At 38.2% G+C, this 13,755-nt stretch overlaps 1 protein-coding gene across 2 annotated transcripts in view; it reads right to left on the minus strand.

Annotated features, from left to right (window-relative positions):
- HEATR1 (HEAT repeat containing 1) overlaps positions 1–13,755 on the minus strand; it is a 34,082-nt gene that overhangs the window by 1,179 nt on the left and 19,148 nt on the right. The window contains exons 24-43 of one of the 2 annotated variants that reach the window (XM_042839778.1): positions 13,137–13,268; positions 12,443–12,549; positions 11,525–11,668; positions 10,592–10,710; positions 10,198–10,319; positions 9,275–9,403; positions 8,902–9,132; positions 8,105–8,231; positions 7,222–7,388; positions 6,598–6,644; positions 5,691–5,814; positions 4,719–4,859; positions 4,217–4,506; positions 3,559–3,709; positions 2,876–3,034; positions 2,182–2,316; positions 1,872–1,976; positions 1,614–1,782; positions 782–936; positions 235–393 (exon numbers count right to left, since the gene is read on the minus strand). In XM_042839778.1, the coding sequence (XP_042695712.1) occupies positions 235–393; positions 782–936; positions 1,614–1,782; positions 1,872–1,976; positions 2,182–2,316; positions 2,876–3,034; positions 3,559–3,709; positions 4,217–4,506; positions 4,719–4,859; positions 5,691–5,814; positions 6,598–6,644; positions 7,222–7,388; positions 8,105–8,231; positions 8,902–9,132; positions 9,275–9,403; positions 10,198–10,319; positions 10,592–10,710; positions 11,525–11,668; positions 12,443–12,549; positions 13,137–13,268 (2,913 nt within the window). Of the gene's footprint in view, positions 1–234; positions 394–781; positions 937–1,613; positions 1,783–1,871; positions 1,977–2,181; positions 2,320–2,875; positions 3,035–3,558; positions 3,710–4,216; positions 4,507–4,718; positions 4,860–5,690; positions 5,815–6,597; positions 6,645–7,221; positions 7,389–8,104; positions 8,232–8,901; positions 9,133–9,274; positions 9,404–10,197; positions 10,320–10,591; positions 10,711–11,524; positions 11,669–12,442; positions 12,550–13,136; positions 13,269–13,755 lie in introns of both variants that reach the window. The other variant, XM_042839769.1, reaches the window with a different exon arrangement.

Consider the following 13,755-nt stretch of genomic DNA (forward strand, 5'->3'; position numbering starts at 1 on the left):
TACAATAAACAGGTTAGTTCTTATTCAAACAGCTACCAAGTAAAATGAACAACAATCTCCTACCCACACAAGCCAACTATACTGAAGATCTTCAATAAGAGTAGAAGCCTAAGTTGTGTACATCTCTGGAATTTGGTGGTAGCATAGTAGTGATTTGGCTAACCCACTTGTTTTTGGGGGACACTTAGTGTTTTGTAATGCAACAGAGAAAAATACTTTCTGATAGCTCCCAACCTTAGAAGAAGTGTGCCTCATTTTCAGCAGGATGTGGTAATTCAGTGGTTTCCAAAGAGAATCATCTGCCATTGCCACTGAGAACTGAGCTATGCAGGGTACCAGGTGTGCTGTCACTCTTTCCTGGAACTTCTCATCTCCTCCAAGCATGTTCTCCAGCTGTGGAAGTAAGATGTTTGTCATAGAGCTCCAGGCTCAGATAAATCTAGTTCAAAGTACTTCTTCTAGCATAGGCTTTCAAGTACTGAAGGGATGGGTCAAAGAGTGTACAGCAGTAGGAATGTGCTGAACAACATGCATAAACTTTGAGGACTGAAAAAGTTCAGAAAGGGGATAAAAGAATTAGTAATCCAAAGCTTTAAGTGTAACAATATCATCAGTAGCTGAAAGGCAATGAATGTTTTCTGACACTGCTATGTCAGAAAACTCCTTTTGTATGAAGGGGGAGAATTGAAGCCTGAGAGGTGGCTTTTTTTTTTTTTTTTTTTAAATCCTTCAGACAGAAAAAAATAGCTGACACAGATTGCTCTTCTGAGTTTGTAAATACCTGATCAACTAGAGGCATCATCAAGGTTTCTGCTCTTTCCTTACTCAGGAACTTCTGGGTATCAAACAAGAACAGCTTATGCAGACAGTCCAGGGTGAACTGTAGCAGCAAACAGCTCTTCTCAGTGCTGTTTTCGGAGTCAAAGAAAGCTTCGTCTGTGTATCAACAGAGGAGCAGAGAAAGAAAAGTCACAAAAATGAGAAATGTATAAGCTAGAAATATTGTGAGTTGTAAACACAGCTAAATGTTGTACAATATAGCAATTATGTAGTCACCACTTACAGTAATGAAAGTGGATGCAGTATATTATCTGGCCTTTAGTTAATTCCCTAGTAGGTCTGTTTTGCAATGCACAACCAGCTGGTTGATAAAAGGAAATATTCAGAGGCTACAGGAAAACTTCATGGCTGTACCTGTAGCTATGGAGAATTTATGTAGGTTACTACAAACAGGATAAGGAAACAGTTCCCCATACCAAAAAAAAAGGTGTGGTATTGATTTTTGCTAGTAGGTAGAAGAGTCTAAGTGCAACAAGTAACAGTAGGCTGGCACATCAAGTGAACAAATGGAAAAAAACAAAGAAACAGAAGGGCAAGTGCCTGAAGCAAGTCGCCTTCTTTCTACTCAGTTTCATTCTCATGGAACTCCCTGGGACTGACACTGAAAGTTTTCCTGTGTTTCAACTTGGTAACTGGCAGCCCAGAGTCTGTCACAATACAAAAGATGCTCCATTTATGAGAGAAAGAGAAAATAAGTGAAAGGTAAGTGCTGTGAAGTTAATTTCAACAGTTGTCTGTCAGTGCTTCTCTGTAGACAGTAACTGAAGACTTACCAGTTTTTGAAACGTTGAGCTGGTTCAGCGTCTCAGCAAATGGCTTCACTAAGTGACCAGCAAACAGGGTAAAGAGACCCTTGAGCTTGTCTGCAATGCAGTCTGCTAACCGGTGGAATGTCAGCAGTCTGTCCTTTAGGGCACTTTCAGTTTTGGACCAGTCAAAAAGCTGAAAGTGAATGGCAGGTTAGCTTGTTCCTGTATTTGTGTGCTGGAGAATACAAAGATGCTGATACTGACCATATTTAATCTCCTTACCTTGAAGAAAAGGGGTCTAAAAGATGCCTCAGAAAGTTTCATAACCATACTTATTAGACAATCAATAATGTACATCTCTGTTCTACCAACTTCATCCAAGTCATCCTAGAAAAATTAGAAAGCACAATTCCAAGTCTGAAATGTAAGAATGAGAGCTTCCAAAACATTTTCCAACTCAGGCAAAAAACCTACACACACTCTCTACCCTCGAGAATAATTTCAGAACACAATATTTACAGCTCTAAGAAAACCCAGCAGAATTGGCACATACAAGCTGAGCTGCCTCTGTTCATTCCCCTAACCAAGCTACCTGGGCATGATCTGTTCGGTAATCCAGGGCTTTCATGAAAAATGCTGTCAGCTCTGCCTGATGGGATATTAGGTGCTCCTTCTCCATCACGATGATGTGCTCCTTCAGAACATTCATAAGGGGACCCAGGCAGTTCTGCTGAAACAAAAGCAAGGCAAAGACAAATGTCACACTGACACAAGAAACAAAAATAAGGTGATCCGATTTTGCACTGCTTGCGTTTACTCATGAGAATACTAACAATAAAATCATTTTTTACTGTACTGTTTTGGGGGAGCAGTTACATTAGTAATACTTCTGCAGAGAATCTGCTCTCCCTACCCCCTCCCTGGAGATACACTAGTCAAGTCTGAAAGGGTTGCACCTCCAGAAACAGCATCAAAGCTTAAATGAAAGTGACTCCTAACTCACGTTCAAGGCATTTACAAATGGGATTATCTCTGATGCATTAATCATTTAACAAGAGAGTTTTTCAAAAGGAAGCCATTTCTTGGGACTGCCTGGACATCCATCTTGCCTGTGCAAATGACTGCTTTTGCACCGCTTGTTTCTTTTACACAAGTTAAACTGTCTTTAAATCAACCTGTTTTTCCCCCACTCTTTTGCTCTGCCAGTTCTCTTCCCCACCCCCACCATAGGCAAAGGTGAGCAAGTTACAGTAAGTTACAGTGCAAAAGAATGAAAAAATTCTCACCTTCCTGGTATTCGCCACTTCACTGTAACACTTAGTAACTGCAGGCAGGAGTATTCTGGGAGCAAGCTTTGTAGCTAGGATAGTTTTCAATGATGTTACACGTAGGCTTAGCTGGGAAGAAGGACCAAACTCAACTGCAATCCTTTCCAAGCGGACAACCTGTCAGGAGATCCAGCAGAAGTCAGGCAACTAAGACAACTTAAAGAATTTATGTAACAACTTATTTTTACAAATTTTACAAGGGTAAGCATTTTGGAATTGCTGCCTGTATCACCTGCATCACATTACAGTGATGTAGTATCTGTGTACAGTCTTGTTTTCAGAAAACAGACTGAAAAAATGCATGTGTCAGTGGCAGATGGTCAGAATCGCTTCAACTAGAGAATCAGGTGCGTTGATGAAATAATGGACACAACAAAATGATCCTTCAGGATTCAGCTCTGCTCCCAAAGAGGCAAACTACAACTAATGAGAGGGAAGAGCAGACTCATATTCAGTATCTTAGTGATGTGGGTATGAACATGAGCGGAAAAAGTAACAGGTAATGAACTGCCACTTAAATGGATGGCACGGACTCCTACTTCAGTTTCAAAGGGAGAAAGAAAATAATAATCTCTTCAGCTTCTAGGAACTGGAACCATTTTGTAGGAGCCATACATATCTGCACAAGTCAGATGGCTCACCTGCAGCAAACAATCTGTGAGGTAAGGACTGAGGAAGTGTGGTAATGTTTCTGCAACCTTCAGCAGAGCAGTCACGGCACTCAGCAAGTAAATCTCATTGGAGATCAGCTCCTTCTTATTTTTTAAAGTCTTCAACAGTGCTGGCATAAGCCTGTGAAAAACCAAGTGTAAATCCAGAACAGTGAAACCCCTGACCATTTGGAGGCACATTTAATATCTCAAAAGACAACCTTCAAGCCATTAGGGACAACTTTCACATCCATTTTTGCATGTGCAATCGGGAAAAATCAAAATTCTGTACTGTTCTTTTTCCACAGATAGTGAAGGTGTTAAGATTTACTGAAAGATTTAATGACATTTAAGAAATTTCTATTCGTCTCAAGAACAGCAGGTTAGATGCTTGAATTCCTCTTGAGCAGGCAGAACAAAATAATAGCATGCAGTGTTTTCAATGGTACTGGTTCTTGTGTTTTTAAATATAAGCAATTCCAGTAGGGTAACAGAATCCCTAACAACTATTGTAAAAGTCTCCTACAATTTGCCTGCTAACTTAGTTCCATGGGTAGGACGTGCTTCGAGCACTACAAATGCCTTTGCTTTTATCTACACAAAAACACGCATGGGCAGACTGCTGCTGTTCAAAAGAACCCAACAATACCTTGGAAGCTGAGGGATTGCTTGGGCCTTCAGTGTACAGGTGACCTCAGCTATACAGAGCAAAGCACTTCCCATCACGTTCTTTTCCTCCTTCTCTGAAGAAACCAGATCAATGGCAGTTTTCAGAACAGGTACAAATGGCAGTGGATTTTCTGTGCCAAAACCTTTGCAGAGCAGCTTGAGGCTGAATAGAGCAGTCTGCCTGTTGATGACTTGCTCCTCCTCCTCTTCCTTTCTTTTACACTGCACAATAGCAATGAGCTCAGGAACTAGTTCCAAAAGCTGCCGGACCTGAGACCACAAGAGAAAACACACTTCAAGCATGCAGTTAGAACTCAGATCCTGTAAGGTAATAATTAATTATGGGCAGGTAGCTTGCATCTCACTGCCTCTCTCAAGGGCTGCCTGACAGCCTTGGTACTTGATGTTACACAATACAAACCATTCTACAACAATCTCTCTGTTTTTCTGCAAAAGGAACTGATTTAATCCCTTCATCTCACCTGGCTCTTCTGCCACTTTGTGCGCTGCTGCACCTTGTTGTTCAAAAGGTCCATTGCCTTACGTCTCACAGATGGGAGCTGATTTGTCATTAGGCCCCTAATTACAGGGATGAAGGTTTCTGTTGGCAATAAGGCATTGACCTGTAGGAGAACACAAAACAGAACAATGCTATGCATTCAAGTAAGGCAGACAAACTCTCAACTTTCTACATGGGTTTCAGAATGAAAGAAGAGGATAGGCCAGCAATGCTGTATCTAAGACAAGCAAAAAAACAAAGGAGGTTCCAGTTACAGCACTTAAACATGCTTTTACTGGTTGCTAACTAGCCAATACCCAAGAGCTTCAACATTTTCTCAGCAATTTCTTTGTTCTTATATCTATCCTGGACATTTATCCTTCCTTCCCTTAAAAAACTTTCAGTGATGCCCTGTGAATATATCTCATGAAAACTCTACATACTTCACAGGTAAGCTAAATAATCCAATCTGTTCATAGGAAGTCTGAAACATTTATTCACAGCACTGTTAATGCTACTGGACAGTTAGTCCAATTCTACAACTACAATTCCTATCAGAAAAAGATGAGAAAGAAAAACATACTGAATATTTCTCCATTTAAATTCCGTGTGGAAATGTACAGCAATTCTTTAAGCATTAGTTAAAATCACTTTATGAGTTAACAGTGAGAAATACTGCCAAAAGGCCACTGTTCTCCACCAGACAGGCACTAAAATGACTGCTTCCAGCCAGCAGAATACAAACTAGATGAAATAGGCATTCCTGATTTCATTTTCTGCTTGTTCTGCCTAAGCTGTCATAGGTAGCTGTTAAAGCTCTTAGATGAATTCAAACAACGATACATCATACAATGAAGATTATTATTAATACAGCAAAAATATTCCTGTGACAGTTATAACTGTGTTAAATAAAAGCAGGGATGTCCTACTGCTAACAAAGGCCAACAAGACATACTTTATCCAGCATATCATAGGACTTGCTAAGCAGAACCCTCCAAAATTTAGCTGTTGGTTTGTCTGCGTTTCCTTCCACTGAGGATGCCACTGTGTTTATATAGTGAAGTACATCTTCTAACAGCCTAGACAGAAAGGAACAATCTTTCAGTAAATAACAAGGACGCTTAGGGAATCAACTTTGTTCCTGGAAAGCATAAAATTTCACAAACAAAACAGCAACAATAAAGGAAAATGAAACATCCACTGGAGACTGGCAGATCACATATACATATTGACAAAAAACCTATGGCAATAAGGAAAATTATACATGCATGTTAAACAAATCTACCAAATTAGCATCTACCTACAACAGTAGTTCTATTTGAGAATATGAAAACAAAAATAAGCTGGGAATATACCATGTTTAAAAAAGCATTTCAAATGCATCCTACATCCCTTTTCACTTAGAATAAACATAAAATGTCAGGCTCCTCAAAAGAAACCCTCAATTTTGTATCATTGGCTGTTATAATCCAATAATTACAATTGTAATCTGCATTTACTAGTAATTTTATTTTTTTTTTTACACCAACGCAGGGACATTCATTAATTTTATTTTTTTTTTTTTAAGAAATGAAGCAGCACATCTTTCTGAAAAATCTCAAATTCTTCATCATCAACAACAAAACATTTGTAGCCAAGTGTGTAAATAAGCACAATCAGAAATACAGAGAGAGTATCTTTCTTATCAGAAGAAAATACGCCACGTAAAAAAAAATAAAAATGTAATCTTTCTGTAATAAATACTGCTTGCTGAGTGCAGTATTAAAAGTACCCTCAAAAATATTTGGGAAAGAAATAATACATTGAAAAAATATTGCAGGAAAGGATAAGAACAGCAGGAGTGGAGCAGATGTAAAGCATACCTCTGTTCCATCTTCTGTAGCTCTTCTGTTTCTTCACATTCAACCACCTTGTTTAAAAAGGAAGAATGAAAATGTTAACTATGAAAACTGAGTTCTCCACATTTGCAGTTTAGACTGTTTTAAAAGAAAATCAGAGAACTGCAGGCAATTTAGTCATAGAAGTAAACCTGTGTTGCACGTTGGTGACTAACACTCAGTTGAAATAGTGGGACCCACTTCCAGCTAGATCCACAGACTAATTCTTAACATTAATTTTGTCTTTTTGGAGTTCATAGTGTGAGTCCCAGACTAAACCTGGAATTACACAGACTGTGAGTGAAACTTCAGACTCCATAAAGCCAGTGGGAATTCACTGGGTCCCTTCTTTTTTTACCTACACAATTGTTTTTTTTTAATCAATTGCACAAACCAAGTCTATTCTGCAAAGGCCCTATTAAAACATAATGAAAATAACTGAGATGTTTCAGAGCTGTGTAAATTAAGGTGTCAGCAATATACACTGAACAGTATATTTTTTCCACCTCTGAATACAAAATCATACTAAAAAGCAAATTAAATCTCATCAATTATAGCATGGCACAGTTATTTAATGTGATCAGTTTAAAAGCAGTCTGCCAGTATTACCTTTTTCACCAAACTCTGAGAAGTTAGAAGTTGTGACATGAAGGAGACTGACAAGTATTTGAAATGTCGAAGTTGTTTGTCCGAGTGAGACTCTACATTAAAAAGCTGCCCATCCTGGTTTTTTAGCTTTGTCTTGCATGTTCTTGATTTTTTTGGCCCAGGATCATCTATTGAAAACATTCCCAAAACAAATTACAGACAGGAAAAAAGGACGTCTGATTTCTGATTACAGAAACAGAGGAAAATAACAACCAAGTGGCAATCAAGGACAGTTATTCTGCACCACCCCAAATCATGGTAAAGTTCCAAAAAAGATGTTCTGAGAGCAGCAGTGCCATCTGATCATTTTACACTAACTGATTTTACATTAACTAAGCTAAAGCTACAGCACACTGACCACAAACAAGAGAGGCTTCTGAGGAAGGAAGACAAATGCACAATGTAACATATTTGTAAAAATTGCTTCCACTGTCATTAGCAGATCCTTCCTGGCTAGTAAAACATACTCAAACAACAAAAATACCAAATCCTCCCTCCAAAAAAAAAAAAAAAGCAATCAATCTTCACCTCCTTCTTTATGCTTAAGCAAAATAAAAACCAAAAAACCACAATAGACCAATCGGCCCACAATCATGATCATGTCTGCTATAAATAACAGCTTATTTCAGCTGAATGATTTACTGTACCTTCTAACTGAGTACCATTTGATTTTAAGTCCTCAAATGAATCTATGATTAAACAAACCAAACCAAAACAACTCATATCATAACCATTGAAAAAAAAAAAAAAAAGGAAGAAATCAGAGCAATTCTGTGTTGCCCAGTTTTCTATCTAGAAGAGTAAAAGGAGGTTCATATGCATCTGCTGGCTGTTCTGTGGTTACCTTCTTTATTCTCTGGTAGCTCTGTCAAGTATTGGATTATTTTCATCATGCTTTGGAACTGACAGCGTACACTGAATTCACAACAGATGGAAATCCAAAATTCAGTGTCTGCTTCCAGCACAGCATCCTGTTTACAGTTTAAAGAGATAAAAGTGATTATTTCAATAATTTATAAAAGCTAAAAAGACCCCACGCTCTTCAGTCAGTTTGTGAACATGCCATAATGAGCTACACACTGTGAGGGCTGGCACAAGGGGTAACAGCAGCAAGTTGCTGGAGAATCTAGTTTCAGAGAGCAGGGAGAAAGCATCAGCTCCCTCCATCTGCATGGCAGTATCAGCTTGCCCATAGAGGATAACACCTCATCTGCTGGCATAAGTTCCTTGTCCTAAACCCCAGCTGGTGACTAATGTTAAAATAATGCATGTTTTATCAAAGATGTCTCCAGTCACTTAATGCCCTGGCTGAAAAATTACTTAGAGAGAGAAAAGTTGTATTTCCTCACTATTTTTATCAAGTGTAAACTAGACAAAACTTAATCTTCTCTAGGCAATTTTCAGTGAATAACTCAAGATATCCTACACGACAGCAAGGACTGACGTATCTCAGTAGTGTCACAACCAAAGTTCAACAAATAAGATGATAGTAATAGGGTGCTTCACCATCAGTTTCTGCTAAAGCACAAGCTCAGAGCTCACTAATTATTTTAGTGAAAACTAGGCTCTTATCTTGCAAAAGTGAACAGGAAGGAAGAGATCTGTCTTTGAGGAAGAAGTTGACCCCAGTGGTCTTCTAACCTTATCTGTGCTTGCTGTCACAGTCACAGTTTTGGTCACATACTGCTCAAATAGCAGCACCAGGAGAACCCAGAGGAATCTGTCTCCTCCCACTGTAGTGATCAGCTGGGCCAGGATGGGCAGGCGCCGGTGCTCTGGCACATGGGGCAAGGCATCCACAAACACACGGATGATTTTTATCACCACCTCTTCCACACCTCTCGGGGACTCTGACAAATCACTGTCTTCAGCCTATTGACAAACAGTAGGGCAGTTCAAGCAGATTACCAAACACAAGTTCTCTCTTGTAAATTCAGCAGGTAAGAGAAAGCACATACAGTTCACTTTTTTCCAAGTCCTTTCCATTAAGAGGACAAATCTACTGTATAAATACCTGTATGAGAGCAGGAATAACCATCTGCACTGTCTTATTTATTACTTGGAATGTGTACGTGTCATCCAGACGCAAGACATTTGCTCCCATGAATGTAAAAATGGGCATGATGTTATGGAGAACTTTATCCTGGAAAAAAAAAAAAGAAAGATGAGATTAGTTTCTTTGAAGTGCTGCTCCATATGTTATACCATAAGGTATCTCTTGCTCCTAAAGATGTCACTTGATTTCTATAAAATAAAATGAGAATCACTGCTATCTTCCCAAAATTGGCAATTAACTGATTTTAAATGTATAATATGGGACTATTCAGTTCTTAATGCTATTTAGAGACCAAGACACACTTCCAAGCAAATCATTTAAGAATAGAAATTAAGTTCAGTTTCATAAAATTATCTTTACTACTGAACTCAGTCTTATGGTAGCATGACAAGCAAAATCAGCTATGAGGAGACCTGCAGAGACCTCCTCTCTGCCCTTTTTATACTTCTGAAACACCTACAGTGATACAACAGAAAGCTCAATTTGAATGTTGGCTCTTTTTAGCTACACTGCAATCACAATATTACTTCAATAAGTGAGCTGGAGTGGTTCTGTCACTTTGCTCAAGAATTAGATTCCTACACTTTGTCTCAACTTAGAGCAAGAAGGTGTGGCAACATTTCTCTTTTGGGTTTTGTGAGCTGAAAGTGTTTTAGATTTAAAAAGAAAGGTAAGATTGATGCAAAATATTTGTTCTTATTCTGAACTTGGAAATCCTGTCAGAATCAATATTAATGCATAAGACAGGCTCGGCTTTATAGCAGGTAATAGTAGTAAGATGGTGACAAAGAAAAGTAACTCCAAAAACAAAAAAGGCAAACTCAAAGTGAAACCCAAAATTCTTCCAATAAAAAAGCTCTATCTCTTCAGGTACTACTTACAGGAAACATGCCAGCAACAGCACCAAGGAGAAGCAGTGCATGGTGATGTGTCTGGGGCATTTTAGATATTCTGATGCACTGAACTATCAGTTCCACGTTGAATTTTTCTTTGTCAAGGATATCTGTGAGCAAATAATTCATTAATATAAGCTCTAATGGTCAACCATGCTAGAATAAACATGAGTACAAGCAATGGTTTCGAACTGCAGACCGTACCTACAGAATCTACAAAAACACAAAACCAAGTAACCAAACAAAAAAAACACACAAAAAACAATGCAGGCCCCTTGACAACACTGTAGACTCCAAGAACAAAAAATATAGAAGCCATTATTTAAACGCTGTACTGTTGAAGGTACCAATAAATGTATTTGGTATATTTGGCAACTTTTACCTGCGGGGATCTTGCTGCCATCTGGTGACAGTTTCTGGCAGATGTTTAACAGGCAGCTGAGAATCAACTGCTTTGTATATTCCATATTTTCTTCTTCTGATGCCAGAGGTTCCAGACACCTATGCATTCAAGAACAAATTCACAGATTGAAAAGAGGAGATAGGAAAATAAGTGATCAAATAACATATTAAAATGCGGATGAGAAACTGCAATCTTTATTCTACGGAAGTTTTAAACTGAGGCTTCTAGAAAGTGGCCACTGGGTATATTGTTGCAACCAGTTTCTCATCCATTAAACAGTCTACCCATCAAATCCATATTTTTCCAATTTGGAGAGAAAGAAGTCATGGGTGACTGTGTACAAGTCCTTAATGAAGTCCAGATAGATGACATCAGTAGCTTCCTTGTCCACTGACCCAGTTAGGCCATCAAACAAGGCCACTAGGTTGATCAGGTAGGACCTGCCCTTGGTGAAGCCCTGCTGGCTGTCTCATATCATCTCCTCCTCTTCCACATGCCTTAGCTTCTAGGAGGACCTATTTCATCATCCCTCACACAGAGGTGAGGGTGACATGTAGTCATCCTGGGTCATCCTTTCTACCTTTCTTCAAAATGAATGCGATGTTGCCTTTCTTCCAGGGACTTCACCTGACAGCCATGTCTTTTCAAATATTGAGAGTGGCTTGGCAACTACGTCAGCCAGCTCCCTTGAGGCTCTGGGATGGATCTCATCGGGACCCACTGACATGTGGATGTTCAAACCTGATCTTCACTTACAGCAGGAGGGATTTACCTATTCCATGTACCTAGAAGAAATTTTATGTAAAAAAGGCAAACTACAGAACCTGGCAACACACTAGAGAAAAGTACCTCATACTTTCATGCTTTACAAAGTCTGCTGCAGAAGAGAATGTTTTATAGAGACAAAATTACCGGCTCAGCAGGTTAAAAAGTGCAGGTACCAGTGCCTGCGGACGTTTAAGTTTTTTCTTGTGCTGTAGTAATTCCAGAACAAGCATAACCCTCTGCCAGCTGAAGTTGCTTGTTTCTGGTGCCAATTCTGCATCCGGAGGCTTTCTAAGAAGAGAAGACAAACAATCAGGATATAGAATTCCAAAGAAGATAGTACAATGTTTCAGAAAATAGAGACATAAGCTAAAAAAATATAGGTGTATATACATTTTCTTTCACAAAATTAGTAATATCCTTTACTTTTTCTTCTGGAAAGATGACAATATTTGTACTAAAACATTCTAATAAGTGATGTTTGTTAAATAAGGCCAACTGAGATAAAGAAGATAAGAACAGCCATTCCAGCCAAACCAAGAAAACCAACACAACATCCTGTTCTAACAGCAGCCAACAGCCAACACTTATAGTGTTTAGATAGCTGCTTCTTTATGAGAACAGAGAGAACATAATAGATGAAGCTGTCTAAAAATTAATGATCATACTTCCATTTTAACTAAAAGAAAATGCTGTCTTTCATTCACTAACCAACATTTTGATGAACACTGTTAAGCTCCAGCCACTTGTACAGGAGTCTGTCCATACAACTTTAATACGAAGGAAGTTTAATACCAACAAAACCAAGGGCAAATGCCAACATTAAAACTTCAGTAAGAGGGATTTTTTTTTTAAATTTAATTAAATTAGGACTACAGTTTTATCTGCTTTATAACAGCAACACTGGTTTGCTTTATGCTGCTGAAAGTAGCTCAGAGTTATTTTACTGAACAGGGGAAATGAAGAAAAAGATATTCATGCTTTCAATACAAACTGTGAAACATAATTAAATTAGCCACATTTTCTAACTTTTTCAAAACGCATTTCTATTTCTAGTTATTTTACTTTTGTTGCTGCATTTTCTGCCTTCTAGTTTGCTGAACAGTGGCCAGACTTTTGGTTTTCTCAGGAGGCTCAATTTCTGTAACGATCTGCTCAGCACACACAGAAATCTGAAACAAAAACAATAATGTAATTGCACACGAGCAATGTGTCGTACCATACCACACACCTACGGCCCCTCCTTTCTCTTTTTGAATGTGCCCTTTTCATGCACATATGGGTATATAACCCACGTATTCATACATTTAAGTTAGATCACAGTAATATCTGAATATCTCTCCTTCTTTTAATTCTTGTAGCATAGAAAGTGAGTGATTTCAAGTGCAAGTAATACAATAAATTACTGTGTGAAAGCTACAATTAATGTATTTTGGGAAAAGTCTTCTAGTAACAATAAAAAACAAACAAACAAAACAAAACCAGTTTTTACCCAGAAGATGATCATCAGTGCAATACAAAGTGACTTCTACTGAAGTCATTCATTCACATAATGTAATGAATGACTGATACATTATTTCTACAGAAATACCTTCTAAAAGTAACTATTTAAATTTGTATGCCTAACACAATTATATAACAAGTAGTTCTGATTCCTTTAGTGCTATAAATGATATAAACAATGGGCATTCAGTGTTGCAACAGGGAACCACTGCCATACATTCAAACAAAATTCTGTGTACAGGAATTTACCACTTACCCCTTTAAACACACTGCTAATCGTCTGGGCACAAAGTGGGTTCTTACAATTTAACAGTAAGTCAAACAATACTTTCAGCAGCTTTTGTTGCACCCTCCCATCTGAGAGAGCTGCAAAGAATGGCTTAGTAATCTACAAAGGAAGAAATGAAAAGACAGAAAAGGTTTACTGTAAGAAGGCAACAGAATAAAAAGCAATGAAACTTGGGCACACTAGATTATCACCTATCACCTATCACACAAACAGATTTACTTATTAGCCACGTATTTGTATACATAAAAAAAATCCTTAAATTAAAACACGTTTCTGAAATACCAAAATATATTTGTTCCTAAAATTTTCTTAAATGCTTTTGCTGATGGAGGGAGTAAACTGCTGTTGCCTGGCATTTATTTCTTAAAATACAGGGTAGTACTACAGACAGAAGGTCTGACTCTATAGATGTCCTTCAAATAAGACTTTTTAAACTATTATATTTTCACTTTTTTTTTTTTTAAATCAGGAAAAAAAGCAGGAATTTCCTACACCACTGACAAAAAGTAGCCTAAGGAACACGAACACCAGCATCTGCAGGGAATCATACAGGCATTCACATGCATGCAAATACAATAATATTTCA

The sequence above is a fragment of the Centrocercus urophasianus genome, unplaced genomic scaffold (genome assembly GCF_019232065.1).
Source record: "Centrocercus urophasianus isolate 14NV4802_14NV808 unplaced genomic scaffold, USGS_Curo_1.0 seq_10, whole genome shotgun sequence".
Taxonomy (NCBI): Eukaryota; Metazoa; Chordata; class Aves; order Galliformes; family Phasianidae; genus Centrocercus; species Centrocercus urophasianus.